The sequence below is a fragment of the Peromyscus eremicus genome, chromosome 4, assembly GCF_949786415.1.
Source record: "Peromyscus eremicus chromosome 4, PerEre_H2_v1, whole genome shotgun sequence".
Classification (NCBI taxonomy): Eukaryota; Metazoa; Chordata; class Mammalia; order Rodentia; family Cricetidae; genus Peromyscus; species Peromyscus eremicus.
Genome location: NC_081419.1, coordinates 49,045,617 through 49,063,943, shown reverse-complemented (window position 1 = coordinate 49,063,943; position 18,327 = coordinate 49,045,617). Strand labels below are relative to the sequence as shown.

General features: G+C 42.7%; 1 protein-coding gene and 1 non-coding gene across 2 annotated transcripts in view; both read left to right on the top strand.

Annotated features, from left to right (window-relative positions):
- The first annotated feature begins 242 nt into the window (after positions 1–242).
- LOC131910189 (U1 spliceosomal RNA) lies at positions 243–406 on the top strand. Its single transcript, XR_009379045.1, has one exon. It is a non-coding gene; the product is annotated as a U1 spliceosomal RNA (small nuclear RNA).
- Positions 407–9,480: 9,074 nt separating this feature from the next.
- Tlk1 (tousled like kinase 1) overlaps positions 9,481–18,327 on the top strand; it is a 120,975-nt gene continuing 112,128 nt past the window's right edge. The window contains exon 1 of the mRNA XM_059260666.1: positions 9,481–9,668. Coding sequence (XP_059116649.1) covers positions 9,530–9,668 — 139 coding nt within the window. The 5' untranslated portion in view covers positions 9,481–9,529. The remainder of the gene's footprint in view (positions 9,669–18,327) is intronic.

Genomic DNA, 18,327 nt, shown 5'->3' with positions numbered 1-18,327 from the left:
GACCATAATCTTGAATTTTCTCAGCGTCCACCAAAGATAACAGCACCCATGATCAACAGGAAGCAGTCTAGAGAACTACATCCACATTCCCAAAAGATGGGTTATGAATATTTAGTAGCATTTAAGGGGGGTTGGTTACAAGTTGTTATTGGTAATGGTCAAGAAAAAAGCCAAACAAAGGGTATCAGATTCAAGGATCTCTTTCTGAAAAGAAAAAGGGGAGATATAGAAATGATAAGATGATACTTACCTGGCAGGGGAGATACCATGATCACGAAGGTGGTTTTCCCAGGGCGAGGCTTATCCATTGCACTCCGGATGTGCTGACCCCTTCGATTTCCCCAAATGCGGGAAACTCGACTGCATAATTTGTGGTAGTGGGGGACTGCGTTCGCGCTCTCCCCTGAAAAAAAAAAAAAAAGAAAAAAAAAAGAAATGATAAGATGAAAGGGTAGATTATTGAATCTTTTAAACTAAAAGTAGATTCTGGAAGTAGATACTAGTCTTAAATATTTTACATTGGTATAGACTTGGTTTATTGTTACAAATTTAAAGTTAATTTTATTATACTGTACGTTTCTACTCTTATTGTGCTTATATAACTCATTTAAAAATGTAATGTATAATTAAGAAATACAGATTAATAGTCATCTATAATAGTCAAACTTATAGTCATGTTAGGTATGTTTTCAAGGTCATACATAGACATATCTAGATAAATAGATGGTCTTCAAAGACTTACAAGATATGGCATTTAATGTGTCTAATAACCTAAGGCTTTTCATGGCAGTGAGACACATCTGCTCCTGCCATCACCAGTCTACTTCAGAGAATATGATGGGCATCGAAGAAACTCCGTATGGAGTTTGTTTTCTGTATGGCAAAAGCTAGCCATATGGGCAAAGAAACTGCCCTTGCCTCAATTGCTGACAGATACTTGTAGACTGAAGTTTATTGGTCTCATCCAGTCCCACGCAGGCAGCAGCTGTTTTTATAAAATAATCATTTAGAGGCTTAATATGAATTACAAACTGTTTGGTCTGTGGCTCAGGCTTACTGCTAGCTATTACGTCTTAAATTAACCCATTTCTATTAATCTATGTATCACCACGTGTCTCGTGGCATTACCTGTGTTCTATTACATCTTGCTCCCCTGGAAGCTTGCAGCATCTCTCTGATTTCTTCTCCCTGTATCTCTCTTGGATTTCCTGCCTGGCTGTATCTTTTGCTGCCATAGGCCAAAACAGCTTCTTTATTATCCAATAGTAGCAATATATATTCACAGTGTACAGAAAGACCATCCCACAGCAGATACTGTCCAAACTGGACCAGCAGGGCACTGAAGAAAGTGACTGCCAAATTTGCCAAGACAAGGTAGGACAGTCTTTCAGAATTCCCTGCTTCACAGGAAAGTCTGTCAGATATGCTAGGCCTGTAGGCCAGAGTTGGATGCCCCAATGTTGCAGAGGAACTTGGGGTGACTGTCCAGGTAGCCTGATGTCCCTGTCATTAGGTAACATTTCATCCTTCTGGGGTCTTTGATGGAGTTAAAGACTAAATAGTTAACTTACAGTTTTCCTTAGTTATGATAAAAAGCAAATTAGGTATATAAAACTTTGGACTCACCAAAATAGGATAGATAATAGAGTGTTTTCTCTATTTTTACCAAATACAAATAGACTGGATATTGTAACTGTAATTCTTACTTGATAACTCCTTTTTTTTGGGGGGGGGGTGAGTTGCTCTCTGTAGTTTTGGTGTCTGTCCTGGATCTTGTTCTGTAGACCAGGCTGGCCTCGAGTTCACAGAGATCCATATGGTTCAGCCTCCCGAGTGCTGGGATTAAAGGTGTGTGCCACCACCACTTGGCTTGATAACTCTTTTTGTTGCATATAATTTTTACTATGCTAAAGTTAAAACCTTCCTTTTTAATTATACAAAAGTGGGAAATGCTGTGGGATAATCCCTTTGTACACTGTGAATATTTGTTGCTATGATTGGTTCATTAAAAAAGCTGACTGGCCAATAGCTGAACAGAATACGGTTAGGCGAGAGAGCCAAACTGAGAATGCTGGAAAGGAGAAGGGCGGAATTAGGAGTCACCAGCCAGATGCAGAATGAGTCGGACTTACAAAATGGAATAGAGGTAAAGGCCATGGTTAAGTTGTAAGAGCTAGTTAGTAACAAGCCTGAGCTATCAGCCAAGCATTTGTAGTTAAGCCTCTGTGATTATTTTGGAGCTGGAGGTTGGGACAGGAAAACTCCACTTACAAACAGGAGTCCCAAAGGGCTCCAATCTTTGTATATAGCTGGATAAAGAAAAGAGCCAAAAGGTAAGCTAAGTCTGTGTGAAAGAAGATCTACTGACATTTACCTTCCCTTTGATAAGGAAGAAGGCTCAGTACATCTCATTTCCTTGATATTCATTATGTAATGCTTCATACATATATGTATGCCAATTTAAGGGGGGAAAATCAAACACACTTCTATATTTTCATCTAACTTAAATATGGCTTCATTGAGGCATTTAATGGCACAATGGCTCCCCATGATCCTCTCTAACCCATTCTGTGATAAAGGTAAACCTCTCCTTTTGGTTTCTCACTCCCATTTTGTTTTTTTCCTTTTTAGTTTAACCACTGTATTAGGCAGAGTTATTTAGAAGCACAGAACAGTTAGAATGAATATTCATTATAAAACTACTTATCAGATTACCTTCCACAGTTCTGGCTGAGTAGACCAACGACTGTCTGCATCCTGCAGAAGCTGAGAACCCTACAGCTAGCTGTTCATTCCATGAGACTAGATGCCTCAGTAATCCAAGTTTATCCAGAAGGCCTGCAGGATTACTGTTAGTCCTACATTGGACTACATGAAGCTGGCTCTGATTTCAGTGAAAGATGGTAGCATCAGTGGCAGCAAGAAGGTAGCACTCACCAGGGAGAAGTTAAGGGGGCAGGAAACAGCAGCACTACTCCGCACTCTTTATACAGGGATACCTACTCTTGGGGAGGGTCCACCTACTTCAAGTCATCCTTCCAAGAAATACCGTTACAGTCAGTGCCAGAGCCAATCAAGTTGACAGCCAAGGTTAACCATGACAATCACGTATTTATCTATGAACAATATAATATTTAGTCCCTAAGGTTTTGATGTTTTATAAATGAAGTCAAACTGAACTTATTTTTCTGTAACTGGTTTCTTTTTCTTTTGATTTTTAACTTTCATTTATTTTTCATTTTATGGATTTGTTTATTTTGGTTTTTGAGACAGCGTTTCACTAGGTAGCTCTGACTGTCCTCAAACACTCCCTGTGGACCAGGCTGGCCTTGAACTCACAGAAATTCATCTGCCTCTGACTTCCTAGTGCTGGGATTAAGGACAAGTGCCACCACCTGAGGCTCTTTTCTTTTTTCAAAGTTTTTTTTTTTTTTAATTTAAATTTCTTTGTATGTTTGGGGTGGGGCTGCATCAGATTCTCTGGTGCTGGATTTACGATCAGCTGCAAGCCACCCTGTGTGGGTGCTGGGGAACTGAACTTGGGTCCTCTGGAAGAGCCGTGTATTCTCTTACCACTGAGCCATCTCTCTAGCCCCTCTCTTCTTGAGCTGGCTCTGTGTTGCTGACTCCAGACTCCAGAGACCTTTCTACATCGGCCTTCTAAGTAGCTGTCACCTCTCACCTGCTCTTCTTAACCAGCGTCCCGTTTGTGAGCATTCCGATCTTTGTGTAGTGTCTCTGTGTGTGAATATTCGGTACTCCATCTGTTCTCTTGGGTTTGTTTGGTTGGTTGGTTTTGAGACAGGGTTTCCCTGGGTAGCCCTGGTTATCCTGGAACTGGATTTGTGGACCAGACTGGCTTGAGTACTTGGATTAAAGGCCACCACACCGGCTCCATTCTCTTGTTGGTGGACTTTTGGGTGGTTTTCTGTTTAGGGCTGCTGCAAACAATTACGAGGAGCACATTCTTATCTCCTGGTGCACAGGAGCAAGGATTCCTGTGGTATCTATTTGGAATGGAATTGCCAAGTCATCCTATCTTCAACTTTACTGGGTACTAATTTATGGACTCAAAAGGGCTGGTACTGCCAGATTTTGCCAATTAAAGCCCAGGATGCTCAGTTAAATTCAAATATCAAATAATCATAATACTTAATGTAAGGACAGTTCATTCAAAATTTTTATTTTATAAATGAAATAAAACTGACTTCATTTTTCCATAACTGGCTTCTTTTTCTTTTCTTTTCTTTCCTTTCTTTTGGTTTCTCTTTCCTTTCTTTCTTTTTTCTTTTTTTGACACAGTGTGTCTCTCCATAGCCCTGGCTGTCCTGGAACTCACTATGTAGACCAGGCTGGCTCAAACTCACAGAAAGTGGCAGCGCCTCTGCCTCCCGAGTGCTTTGCAGCCCTGACAAGGTCAGTGAACTTTATCAAACCGCAAACGTTAGTCAGTGAAGAGTGTGTGAGGGGGAGGGGCAGTACAACACTTCTCTTCCTGCCTCTGCTTGGTGGACAACCCGGATGATTATGAGGTTAGTCCAGGGAGCTCAAGGGCTTGCTGACTAGTTATGTGTAGAACACATTGGCTCAACAAATATATAACACTAACCGTATGCCAGGCAGGTGCCAGATTCTGGAAATAGAATTGTAAACATGACAGACCAGGGTCCTTGTCCTTACTGAGTCTTAGAACAATGCAAAGGAATGGAAGACAGAGGACCATGATGAATACGCTAAGGGATCAGTGGTCTGATGGCTGATGCTTAATAACCACCAGCTCTGATGGGGAGAAGAAGCGGGCTTGTGGCTTTTGTTTACTTTGCAGGTGGGAATAGCCCCACCATAGCTGATTTGAAACTGCAGCTCTGACACCGTGGACCACTTGGATGGGAACTGAGGCAAACAGTCAGTGCTCAGGGAGACATGAACGGCTCCTCTCTCCGACTGAATGAAATACTTCCAAAGGACATCATTCAATTTGGCTCATTTGTTGCTGGCTTGGGGAAAAGGGTTCAAATGGCACAGGAATTATTTTTTTCCATTTGAATTGGGGAGGAATCAAATATTAAGAGATATGAAATGTATTTTTTTACATCTCTAATATTGGATCCTTTTAAAATAATTTTACTTATTTTAAATACAAAAAGAAGAGTCTAATAGACATAGGTGTAAATTAGAGCCACTGTAGATGAGGGCTCAGGTCTCCACTTGCTGTGTATGGCCTTCCCTCAGGAGACCCTGGAGACCTCTCCTGCTATGCTCCCTCAGCTTTCTATTGAGCCTCATCACCCATTTGTTCCACAAAACCAACAGAACCCTTGGTCTGGGCTGGATACCGCTCTAGAGGCTCCAGGACTCAGCCAACGAAGTGCTCAGTGGCAGGGCTCCTTTTCTCTCTTTCCTGTTCTTTCTAGGAAGGGTCCATGCCTTCTCTTACTTGCTATACTAACACCCATGTTCATAAGCTCTCTCCCACTCTAGGAATATTTCAGCCAGGAAGATTGCCCGAAGAACCTACCGGTGATGTGTCCTTGCTCTTGAGATCTCTCTTTCCACCCTCAGTGGCAGACGTCCCCTTCAGTTTGAATTTGGGTTCTCCTGTCGTTTCTGTATTTTTTTTCCTGTCATGCAATCTATTTTGTTACTGTAGTCATCCATCAGACATTTTTTTTATGCCCATGTATTAACAAATGTGTGAGGTATATACATGGTGAACTTAACCATTTATACATTTTTACCTATTTGGCATATGTTAAATTATCACACACACACATTTTCAAGACAGATTCTTTTTTTTATTTTTTATTTTTTTTGGTTTTTCGAGACAGGGTTTCTTTGTGTAGCTTTGGAGCCTGTCCTGGATCTCACTCTGTAGACCAGGCTGGCCTTGAACTAACAGAGATCCACCTGCCTCTGCCTTCCCAGTGCTGGGATTAAAGGCGTGCGCCACCACCGCCCGGCCAAATTCTTTTTAAAAAATATTTATTTATTTATGTATATAAGTGCTCTATCTCTATGTATGACTTTATGCCAGAAGAGGGAATCAGATCTCACTCTAGATGGTTGTGAACCATCATGTGGGTTTTGAACTCAGTACCTCTTGAAGAGCAACCAAATTCTCTTAACCACTGAGCCATGTATCTCTCCAGCCCCCTCGACAGATTCTTGAATATGTGACCCAGCTGGCCTTGGACTCTTATTCCTCATGCTTCAGTTACCAAGGAGCTGGGGGTGTGAGTGGGCATCACTGTATACTGCTTATAAAATTACTCATTTATATAACTGTTGTCTAGAGACATTTTATGCTTAAATGACTTAAAAGTCATTTAATGAACTTTTCCTGAATATAAAAATATATAATTTGGAGGCTGGAGAGATGGCTCAGCGGTTAAGAGCACTAGCTTCTTCCAGAGGACCTAGGTTCAATTCCCAGTACCCACATGGCAGCTCACAATCATCTATAACACAGTTCCAGGAGATCAGACATCCTCACAGACAAAACACCAATGCACATAAAAGAAATAAAATAAAACATATGCAATTTGTTGTACACAATTTGGGGAAGGACAGAGGTAGAAACATCAATTATATAATCTCATAACCTACACTAGTTATTAACTTTTTGAGGTTATTCCTTCGTCATTTTTTTTAAAAATAAACTTACAAATAGAGATCATATCCACCTTTTACTTACTGTAACATTGTATGAAAATTCTATCATTACCTTTTGGTAGTTTTTGAAAGCATGAATTTAGATGATGCCTGGCATTCCATTTTTAAGCCAAGCTAGTTTTTCTGATTAGTTCCTTATTACTGGAAGAGGCTTGTGTAGAAGTTGGTGAGTGCTATCTTTATCATAAACTACAAGAAGGCAAGAAAGGAATATGTAATTGTCCTTCTCAGGCAGCATCCACAGCAAAGTATCACTGAAGTAACATGTTTATGTATGTGTGTTCCTCTAGTCACCATTAAAAAAACCCACACCACATAAGACCCTACTCAGTTGGCATGAAGGTCAATTACGGCTCTGGACAATGTAGTCCCGTCTACCCTGGTATTCAAAGCAATCCTCCTGACTCAACCTTTCAAGTCCTGGGATTAAAGACGTGAGGTACCTTGCCTGTCTGGCTTTTTTTTTTTTTTTTTTTTTAACAGTTTATGAGGAACTGAACTCTGAGCTGAAGTCCTGGAATTGGTAGGAGTTGCCCAGTGACTCTAACCTCATTGTTATAGATGGGAAGGTTGAAATAAAGATTTTCCTTTTTTGCTTGCTGACATTAATGTCAGGTCTCTTAACTTCCTTCCTGTCCTATGTCCTATGTCCTTTATGATACAATCTGCAGACTAAGCTTGCTCTTAAAACCCAGAAAGAGGGGCTGAGGTAGAGTGCTTGCCTAGCATGTGTGACGCTCTAGGCTTGATCCCCGGCATACAAAAGACGAAACAACCAGAAAGAGTGTACATTTATTAACATGTCTTATACGGTCATAGGTATGTAACCAAGACTATGGACGGCATATGTCCATACAAAGACTTGTACGTGAATGTTCATGGAAGTAGTATAGCAAAAAGGGAGAAACGCAAATGTCCATCAACAGTTGAAGGGATAAAGTGTGATACATTCACACAAGAAAATGCAACCATGTGGCTATTAAAATAATTATGTTGAGAGACACCAGACAGAAAAACTGTACACTTCATCTAAAATTCAAATTACTTTGTAGCACAGAAAACAGATCTATGCCTCCGCAGGGGTGGGGGTGGGTGAGTGGGGGTGGAGGAACCTCAAAGGGATAGGTAGAGGTGGGTTGGGAGGGCAACAGATGGTCACCACTGAGTGTACAGGGGGCTTCAGAGCTGTATGCATGCTCCAGCGGGGACCAGAGACATGCAGTTTACAGTGAGTCCATTCTTCTTCAATAAAGTTGTTCAATTTGTGACGGCCCTTAGGTTTCAAAAGCAGACTGTGACTAAAAACAGAAGAATCTGAAGCACAGGAACACTCCAGTGACTCCTGGAGATAACTGACAGCCAAGGCGCTATTCTAGGATGATAGTTTATCTGAAGAAAACATTACTATGAGAAATGCGAAGTCATAAAAATAAAAAATAGAAATGACATTTTTGTCCCCCTGGAAATCATGTCATTTCCTTATGCCCACACAGTTGCTCTATAGCTCAATCTTTTTAGTGTTCTGTTCAATTTGGTTGTTTAAGGAGAGCAATAACCTTGTTGTATTTTTCCTGGACTACTAGACTGTTCTTTTATGAACAAGATGGCCAATCGCTGGTGTGTGTACGTGGGTGTGTAGAAAGCTACGCTCTATCGATAAATTTTAGCAAATGCTGTAATTTGTTTTGTGAATTTGTCGTCCATACTCAACAGCGGCACTAGAAGCTGGAAATGTCTAGCAACCATACCTTCTTCAAGACGAACACTATAGTTTTTTTGTTTTGTTTCCCTTAATGTGAATTCAGTAGTCAAAATTTCCTATTTAGATTTTTCCACTTCTGTGCAAACAAAGAACAGCCTCTACCACACACATGGGCTACCCCCACCACCGGTAGGATGTTCTCCAGTGCTTTGGCAGATTGTTTTTAACGAAAGTTTTCTTTTCTTAGGTCTTTTATTCCGTCACGACCCGTTCTGCAGACGGGTAAGCGCACACCGGTCTTTTTTTTTTTTTTTTCTTTCTTTTTTCCCCCCTCCTGATGGGCAAGAGGCAAACTCTCAACTTTTCAGTTCCATTTTGAGACTCCCGGAGCCGGGCGAGAGCAGAGGCGTCTCTCGGGCAGGCTGGGTGTGGGGCGCGCGTCGGCGGAGCAGGCAGGCGCGCCGCGGCGAGGCAGGGGGAGGCAGGTGGCAGCGGGGGCGCGCCTCCCCTCCGGCCGGCCCCGCGCACGCGACTCGCCGCCCAGGCGCCGCGCCGCGGGCCCCGCGCCTCCCTGCGCGCTCGCGCCCTCCCCGCCCTCGCCCCGCCCGGGCAGGGCCCTCCCCCCTCCCCCCTGCCGGCCCCGCGGCCGCCGCCGCCGCCGCCGCCGCCGCCGCTACCGGAGGCGCTGGAGCCTCGCGATAGTGTTTGCCTTGGCGGCGCGTGACGCCGCCGCCGCCGCCGCCGCCCGTAACTGATGCAGAGGTTACCCCGCCGCCTCCACCGCCGCCGCCGCCGCCACCCACCGCCCGCCGCTGCCCGGGCGACGCCGGGGCCCGACGCACTGCAGAGGTGCCCACGGCAGGTTCCGCCCGCGGAAGTGGCCTCGGCCGGCGCGGTCCGCGCTCCGCCCGCGCTCCGGCCCCGCGGCCCCGGCCCCTCGCCTCCCCTCGGCGCTGCCCTCCCCGCCTGCCCTCCGCCCGGCGCGCTCCCCCGGCGGCGCGGCGCTCCCCTCCCAGCCCTCGCGCCCGCGCTCGCCCTCCTCAGCGCGGCCCCCGCCATGACGGAGGCGGGTGCCGGTGCCGCCGCCGCTGCCGCCGCCGCCGCCACCGCCGCCGCCGTCGCAGGGGGGGAGTCGGGCTCCCAGAAAGTAGCTTGATGAGTGTCCAAAGTAGCAGTGGAAGTTTGGAGGGGCCGCCATCTTGGTCCCGGCTCTCCACGTCTCCAACCCCGGGCTCGGCGGCGGCGGCCAGGTCCCTGCTGAATCACACGCCGCCATCCGGGAGGCCCAGGGAAGGTAAGCGCCGCCGCGCCCTCCCGCGGGCTCCCTCGGCCCGCGCCGAGCCCGGGCTGGGGTGGCGGGGGGTTGGCGGTTCGCGGGCGGGAGGCCTGCCCTGGCTCCTGGAGCCTCCCGGCCTCGGGGCTCGGGTGGGCTTGCCCTCGCGGTGCAGCCGTGGCGCGCGAGCCCCCTCCCCTAGCCCGCACTCCTCCCATAGAGGCGGTCCCCCCGCGCCGCGAGCCGGGCTTGCCCCGGGACCCGGAGGATGCCCCTCGCCCGCCGCCGGAATGCTCTGGGCTGACCCGGATCCCCAGCGCGGCCCCTAGAGCGATCCCAACGGCGAGAGCGACTCGTGGGCAAGGCTGCCCCGAGCCACCCCCTTCCAGATGGTTGCAACTTTCCTTCCTTCGCCATCGGCTCCTGCGCGTTTGTGCGTTATGCTCGCGGGTGCAAGAAGGCTCGCGTGCTTCTCTGCCCGGGGGGTTGGTTGTGGGTGTTTTGTGGGAAATTCCTGCGTGGAGGTTTCTGCAAAACACGGACCGAGATCGGTTGCAATTGTTTGCTAAGTTTTCTGGCTTCTTGCATGCAAGTGTTCTGCCACCAGATGTAGCAGTCACACAGCTAGAAAGGCACCCAGAGCTTTTGACTAAAATTTAAACTTGCTGCATTTAACTTTAAGTATACTACATAAAATGCAATTTCGGAGAACACTCATTGAGCAGGGAAGAATAAATGTGCATCGGATCTGTTTTAACGCGCTTTTGTCTGGAAAATGCGTAGCCGTATTCATTAGCTATTGGTAAATGGGTTGTTCGCTCTCAGTTGTCTCACACAAGGAGATTATCGGCACCTTAAAAAAAAAAAAAAAGAAAAGAAAAGAAAAGAAAACGTTTGGAAGTCCGGCAGTCTAGTGGATCCCGTAAAGAAATTCAGAGCTTCGATTTATGTAGGAGTCGACAGGAATAATGTATTTTGTAAATATTTCTAAATTTATTATCCGGTGCCTAGAAAATTGCTAATCAAATGTTTCATGCCCGGATCCAGTGGTTCAGGCATAGCATTCTTTGTCATTTTGTTCCCGTGAGCATGTGTGAAAGTGACAATAGGCTCAAAGATTGACATGAATATGCTCTAGAAAATTCACGGGAAGGTTTGATTTATGGCATCCATTAAACACGCCGACTACATTGACAGACATTTTCCCCTTTCATCTCACCCCGACACTGATTTTTCATTAGTAGAAGGTAAAAGCTTGTTTATTGAATGACTACAATTTACTACATCAGAGTTTTCCTTTCTGCACTTGAAAATTTGTAAGATGTTTATGTACGAATGTGCACTTGAATAGTTGTAAGTACGTGGTTTAAAGTGTCTTTTGTAAGTAGGGCGCTTGGTGCTTGTAGCATATTTCCACTTCGTAGTTTCATTAAGATACCTAATGATAGTGTGAGCTTTGGAAAGACTATCTTGGTTTCTAAAGTACTACACCTTTAAAAAAATAATTCCTCATTCATTTCTCACGTGTTTATTGAGCCATTACTATGAGCCAGGACCTGTATTAGATAATCTGCTGAGGGCATGGTGTTGGTTTAACAGTTGACATCTGTTATCAGTACTAGGAATTTGGCAGCCACCAAATTCAGATGGAGTTTCTGAGGAAGGTCAGCTCTAGCTAAACTTATATCTATTCTGCACCCACTCCTGACGTTGAGCAGTTTGGAGTGGTTGGACTTACTTAGCTCAAACTTTCAAATAACCAGCCTCCCTCCCCCAGCATTTTTTGTTTTTTGTTGTTGTTAACCTAAAATAGGGAGTATCAGTTAATACTTAAAAATCATAGGATATGGTTTTGTGAAAGTTAAAACTGACACCAGATTTGCCTTCCTTCTCTCCTTCCTTCTCTGTGGGACCTGCCGTAAAGTGGGCAGGTGCTCTGCCGCAGGGCTGTACCCTAGCCCTCAAAATGATTAGGTCATTGTGGGACATTTCTTTTTTACTAACCAGCATGTAAATTAAAACTGTGTTAATCCCCCCCCCCCCCCCAATCCATTTTGAGACTTGGCACCATATTCTTAGATTTTGCCAGTGTCAACATGAACCGTCTATAGGAAGGAGCCCCAAGGATTAGGATGGAGACGTTTATCATTGAGTGGAGTCCCAGTTTTTGTTATCACGAATGTTAGCACCTTTTCCAGGTATATATGTTAATATGCTGCATAAATTAAGTTTGAGAACTTTTGGCTTCAAGTGAGGACTAGTAAGAAATGCTGATGGAACTTGATTCAAAATATTGAGTGAATGTATTAAGAATAGTACAAGCTTTGTTTCTTGAAAACCTGAGCCAAATTAACTTTGAATCACAGAAAAATGTGAAGTTCAAAAGATGTTAGATACATGTATGTTTGTGAACTTTTTGTCAGTGATTTAATTTTTAAGTTTTGATTTCATGTGAATGAGTGTTTGCCTGTGTTTGTGTATATGTACCATATGCATGCCTAGTGCCAGAGGAGGTCAGAAGAGGCTTTGGATCCCCTCTGACTGGCGTTAGGGATGGTTGTGAGGTGCCATGTGGTGCTCTGCAGGAGCAGCAAGTGTTCTTAACTGCTCAGCTGTAGCCTGAGCCCCTGGTGCACTTCTTTTTAGCAAATTAAACTTTGAAAGTGGTAAAAGATGTGTCATATGTGTCTGTAGAAGTTATTTTGAAGTTTTGACATATTTGACTCGAAAAATCTAAAGAAGGTAATCTGATTATCTTTAATGTCGTCTATTTGGCTCTCTTCCTACCTTTCTTGCTGTAATTCCCAAAATCATATTCATACAGTTTTATTTCATTTGCAAAAACAATATAGATAAGTTTTGGAATCTGTTAACTCTTCCGGATTTTAATGATAGATGTGGGATACACTGTTTTCTTTGCTCTGAGTCCCAGAGTTTTTTCTTTATTAATTTGGAAGGTTAATTTGCAGGGTTTCTGTTGGATCTTTAGAACCCGTACTCACCAACCCATTTTGTTTTCTATAATACTGATTTGGGGGGGGGGCTGAGGAATTAAGATTTCAATCCCTGCACTGTGGTAGTGGAGGCAAGAGATCTTCGCCTCTGAGTGTTTTACTGTGTTTATGTATATGTATAAGAGTCTACATAATGAGTTCTAGGACAGTCAGAGCTACATAAAGAGACTCTGTCTCAAACAACAACAAGAGAAAAAGGGAAAAAAGAAGGGGGGGCACATTTCAAGTAAAGGTCAGCATTGAAATCTCGTAACCTAGTGTCTGACCAGCTAAATAAGCAGACTTTAGTTCTAGTCCTTGCCTTTTGCATGTTAACATGTGGTCACTCTTGGAATTCATTATTGCTAAGAATCAAAGATCGATTGAATCAGAGTACCTTTTCTTTCCTCATTGATCTCGCTAGTTATGAGTAACCTTACCTTTCTGTGAATAGTGGAAGTATTAGTGACGGGCAGCAGCAGTAAGTTACTGCTTTCAGACAGGCTTCTGTGTTTGAAGACTGCAGTCCTTAGAAGAAGAAAGTGTTTAACCTCGGATGCTTAAGTACCTGGAGGGAGATGTTAAGAGTAAGATGCGCACTTGTAATTCCTTGAAATCACTAGCTAGAGGACAGGGTTGATGTTAGGGTTCTAGCTCAAGAGTCAGTATGTGTGCCATTTACACATTAGCAGAGCAAGAGAAAAGAAAACCCAAGAGAGAGGTCTGGAATTCTGAGAGAGGCTCCATGTTTACAAACTTTTTGGTCTCAGGACCCCTTTATTCTGTTAAACATTACTAAGGATCCCAAAGATTCTTTTTATGTTAGTTATTTATTAATGTTTGCTGTATTAAAACTAATCATTTTAAAGGTCGTCATTAATTTTAAATGTAATAAGCCAGTTACATGCTAAGTGAAAATTTTGTGATAAAAGTTCTAAAATAAAAAAATTAGTATAGTGGTATTGCTTTATATTTTTTTTGTAGGATTTTTGGCTTACCGGAAGAGCAGCTGATTTTGCTTCTGCTTTGTGTCTGTTGGAATGTTTTGACTGAGATGTAGGAAGTGCCTAGCCTTTCCAGAATGACTCTTCTCTGATACTACACCAAGATCTGCAAGTGGCAGAGTTTTTTAAAAAGGCTACTGGCACTGGGCGGTGGTCTCACACCCCTTTAATCTCAGCACTTGGGAGGCAGAGGCAGGTGGATCTCTGTGAGCCTGGTCTATAAATCGAGTTCCAGGACAGTTAGAGCTGTTAAATAGAGAAACCCTGTCTTAAGAAAAAACAAAACAAAACAAAAAAAAGGCTACTGGCAATGTGGGAAGTAAGTACTTTGTACTCCATAAGTGTCTGTGAGGATCCCCAGAAAGTCATTGGACCCAGTATTCAGCCTCGTGAGGACTAAAGAGTGGGAGACACGATTTCCAAAACATTAACGGAAAATAAATTCATTCTCCCAGTTTAGAGCGCTGATTCAGCAAGTGAATGAGTTGACTGTAAATTTTGGACAAGAACATAAGACCCTGTAGCTCCTGTGCTGCCAAGCTTGTCCAACAGTAGGAAGAAGTATTTAACTGAGGAATTTAATGCAGACTACAGAGACATGGGGTGGGATGTGGAGGTAAATTCAGTAGACTCTTAGATTGGGTGCTTTTAGATTTAACAAGTTAGGGTTCCATCTAGTTTAAATATAGAAACATTCTGACATTCTTTTTTCTTTAAGAATCCCTAAATATAGTTAAACCATACTTATATATCCATGAATGTTTTGGATGTTCTCAAGTCAGTAATAGGAAACTATTGTTGGTTTTATTCTTCTGCATTTTGTTGTGATTTTCCTCTGAGGGTTTTCTGGAGTCGACAGGATCAGTCTTGTTGAAATGTTGTTAAGTTCCCTGTAAATATAATAAGCTTTGAAGACATTTAGAGAGCTGAGTACTGCTAATGATACAATTTAGTCGAGTGTAATACACTGAGCACAGGATTTTAGAATACTTTGGGGGGCCAGTTTTCAATTTTGAAAGAGAAATTATCAATATAGTCTAGTCTTTTGTTTGTAATTGCTTATATGATTTTAGAAGTAATATGCTTAAGCTTTTTTAATGTTTTTGAAGATATAGTCAGAAATGAGGAAAATGTTTAAATTGCTCTCTCTTGAATTAGTGTACATTAAATATAACCTGGATATAAAATAAAATCAGCAATTTTAATTTTATATTCTGAGGGTTGTACTTGTAATATTACTTATAGCAATTCTTTTTTTTTTTTTTTTTTTTTTTGGTTTTTCGAGACAGGGTTTCTCTGTGTAGCTTTGCGCCTTTTCTGGAACTCACTCTGTAGACCAGGCTGGCCTCGAACTCACAGAGATCCGCCTGGCTCTGCCTCCCGAGTGCTGGGATTAAAGGCGTGCGCCACCACCGCCCGGCTAGCAATTCATTTTTTAATCTTATATGGAACATAATCTCTTCTGTATCTTGAATTTTTAGGTGTTGGGAAGTTAGGCATAAATTCTCGTGTGTGGCTATCTGTGTGAATGTTTGCTCATTGAAGAGGTGGGGGCAGGTGTGCACACACCTGTGTGTACAGAAGTCAGGGTATCCAGTTTGTCAGTTAGTTACTGACCTTTTCAAGATGCCTAGCTTGTTTTGTGGATTCTGGGAGCTAAACTCTGGTCCCAACTGCATAGCCATCTCTTCAGCCCGTCTTCTAACTTTGCTGAGGCCAGTTTAGTAAATATAATGACTCTTCTAGCTTCAGACTTCACTTAAAGTTCATTTTTAAATACATGATTCATTGAATCAATACTTTAGATTGATAACATGAAAATTTTTAGTAGTGGTATATTTTTTATTTGTTTGTTTGTGGCTTTTGGTTTGTTTGTTTTGACAGGTTGTCATGTAACCCATACTGGCCCCAAAGTAGCTGTGTAGCCAAGGATGAGCCTTGAACTGGGTTACCAGTGTGCTGCTATTCCTGGCTAGTGTTCTAAGTGGGAGAAGCAGTGTGGTGTAGATGAGGTGACTGACGTCTAGTCTCGTATTTGCTGTTAATTAACTGTCACTTTGGACAAGTTGCTTATCTCGGTGCTTCAGTTTCATAAAATGAGGATCACAGTGCTGCACGGTACTGTGGAAGCAATTTAGTACGTATCTTTCATTTTTAGTTGAGGAATGCAGATAATTTGCCTAGGCTTTCACTGAAAGAGAGTTGAGACCAAAATTCAGATTTCTTTCTTTTAAGTTGGTAGTTTTTCTCTTACACTTTGCAACAGCTTTTTAAATATAAAACTAGGGTAGTGCAGACTGGGATAGTGCAGTGTTTGGGGGTGGGAATTAGAGGCACTGATATGGCTCTTCAAAAATTCTCCTGAAGAACAAATGTTGTGTTATAATACACATGCAGTCTCACCGCTGGGCTACATGGTGGGACCCTATCTCAGTAAAAACAAGAAACTTGAAAGATAAGGTGTGGGGTGAAAGTTCAAGGTCAAGCTGAGCCATGCAGTGAGAGCCTTAGCTTGTCAGGGTGGTGGGGCATTGTTGCTAACAAGTTCTTACTACTAAGGCTGTGAGCACTGCAAGTAGTATGGGATGTAGTCTTGTTTTTAAAAATGACATATATTAAAACACTTAGGAATATGCTAAAAGTTATGTAAGTAAATATGCGAGGAAGACAGTGAGTTGGTTGTGTCTCAGGAAGTATTTCTGGAGTGTTTCTCAGCCTGTTCCCTGGGTTTGCCTCCGAGTTAGAGGGTGGCATGAGTAATAATAAAATAATTAAAGTTTGAGTCTGCCCATACTAATTCATTTAACCTCATAACATAGTTCTGTTAAATTACTCTAGTTTTACAGGTGAGAACATTGACGCAGAAATGTAAAGGCATGTGCCCAGTCTGACCTGGGTAATCAGTGGCAGGCTGGGATTCGAAGTAAGGCTTTGGGTTATAATCACTAGGTATAGTGCCTAAAAGGTGGAAATTTGGTTCTGAGTAATTCCACTGGTTTCTCCCCTTCCCCATTTTAATTACAAATGCCATCTTTTTGCTATCCTTCAGTTTACAGGTAAACTCTTGTTAGTTTTTTTGGCATGACTTTTATACGTGCATGAAGATAAGATCAAAACTAATCTTACATGCCATTTTTTAAAAAAGGTAAATGTAGAGCCTTCATGGAAATGCTAGAATACATTAATGGAAAGTATCTTCGTGTTTGATAATCTAATTTGGAGTTCAATTTATCTTAATTTTTTTGCCTTATAAACCCACTAGGGCTCTAGCAGATAAACATTTGAACAAAGCATTTTCCTTGTAAAGGGAAGAGGAGCGATCCCTTTGTGAAGGTTGGGTGATCTGGCGGCTGAGGCTGTGGACGAAGCTGTAATGCTTTGTGGCAGATCTTTGACTTTTATAATATTTAGTATGGGCAGAGAAAAGCTTGACATGCAGTCTGGATCATCTATGCATTATTAAAAAAAACACATAGTTTTAATTCTAATTTTGCTTGGCAAATTATTGCCAAAATTCTTTGGCAAATCTAATGAGAGGCTGAGAGGTTGAATGGGTTGATAGAAAATGAAAGCCTGGGGTAGAAGTATCTATTGAGCAAATCCAGGTGGTAGGTTAATTTTTAAGTCTTCCAATGTGGCTTCATCATTAGGTCTGATATTTGGTGACTTTCAAAAAGGGAAATTATTCTTTTACTTAAATGTCATAGTCTCCAGATTCATTACAAAGCCAAATAGTTTTCTTAAATGACTTAAAATGTTTGTTTCTTATCATCTACACAGATTTCTAAATCTGTACCTTTCCTTAGAAACTAATTAGCTGGAGAAAACACCAAGCTGCCTGTAGCTTTAAGTTCTGTAGCTTGTGTGAAAAGTGCTGGTATTAAGTGCAATTTCATGGTTTCCTACTCACAGTGTGTGTGCTTCCCTTGTAGTGTCATTGGGGAAGGTCAGAGAGGTTTGTGTGAAGCTAATAATAACCATCCTGTCTTAGGAGACCAAAGGCATGTTAGTTTTTTTCCCCCCTATGAATAGTGTTTATCCCTTAAAATACTTTTTTTCTATAAAAAAGTGTTTTGGTAAATATCACTGTAATTGGTCAAGTTTGTATACTTTTTTTTTTTTTTTGAGACAGGCTTTCTCTGTGTAGTTTTGGTGCCTGTCCTGGATCTTGTTCTGTAGACCAGGCTGGCCTCGAACTCACAGAGATCCGCCTGGCTCTGCCTCCCGAGTGCTGGGATTAAAGGCGTGCACCACCACTGCCTGGCAAGTTTGTATACTCTTAAAAATGACTTAATTTACTTAAAGATACCAGTGCTTCTCAGTGTTCTGGGCTCTTGTAAATCATAGCGCATTTACTTCTGACAGTCACAGTAAGTGAGTACTGTTAATATCCCTGTTTACAGAGGTTCAGAGAAATGAAGAACGTGCGTCTCTCTGTCCTAGTACACAGAGAGAGAGGTTCAGCAGAGCTGGACTACACTGAATGAAGTACAGGGTCTTAATGGTCACGTGTCTGACAACAGTGCTACTTTGTTTCGTAGATGGACTAGAATAGACAACTGTTCTTGCCCAGCTAGTGTGTTAGTCATTATGCTTAGAGGTTTGTTTTGTTTTGAGACATGGTCTCATCTTGTAGCTCTTGACCCGCCTGGAACTTGCTACATAGATGAGTCTGGCCTTGAA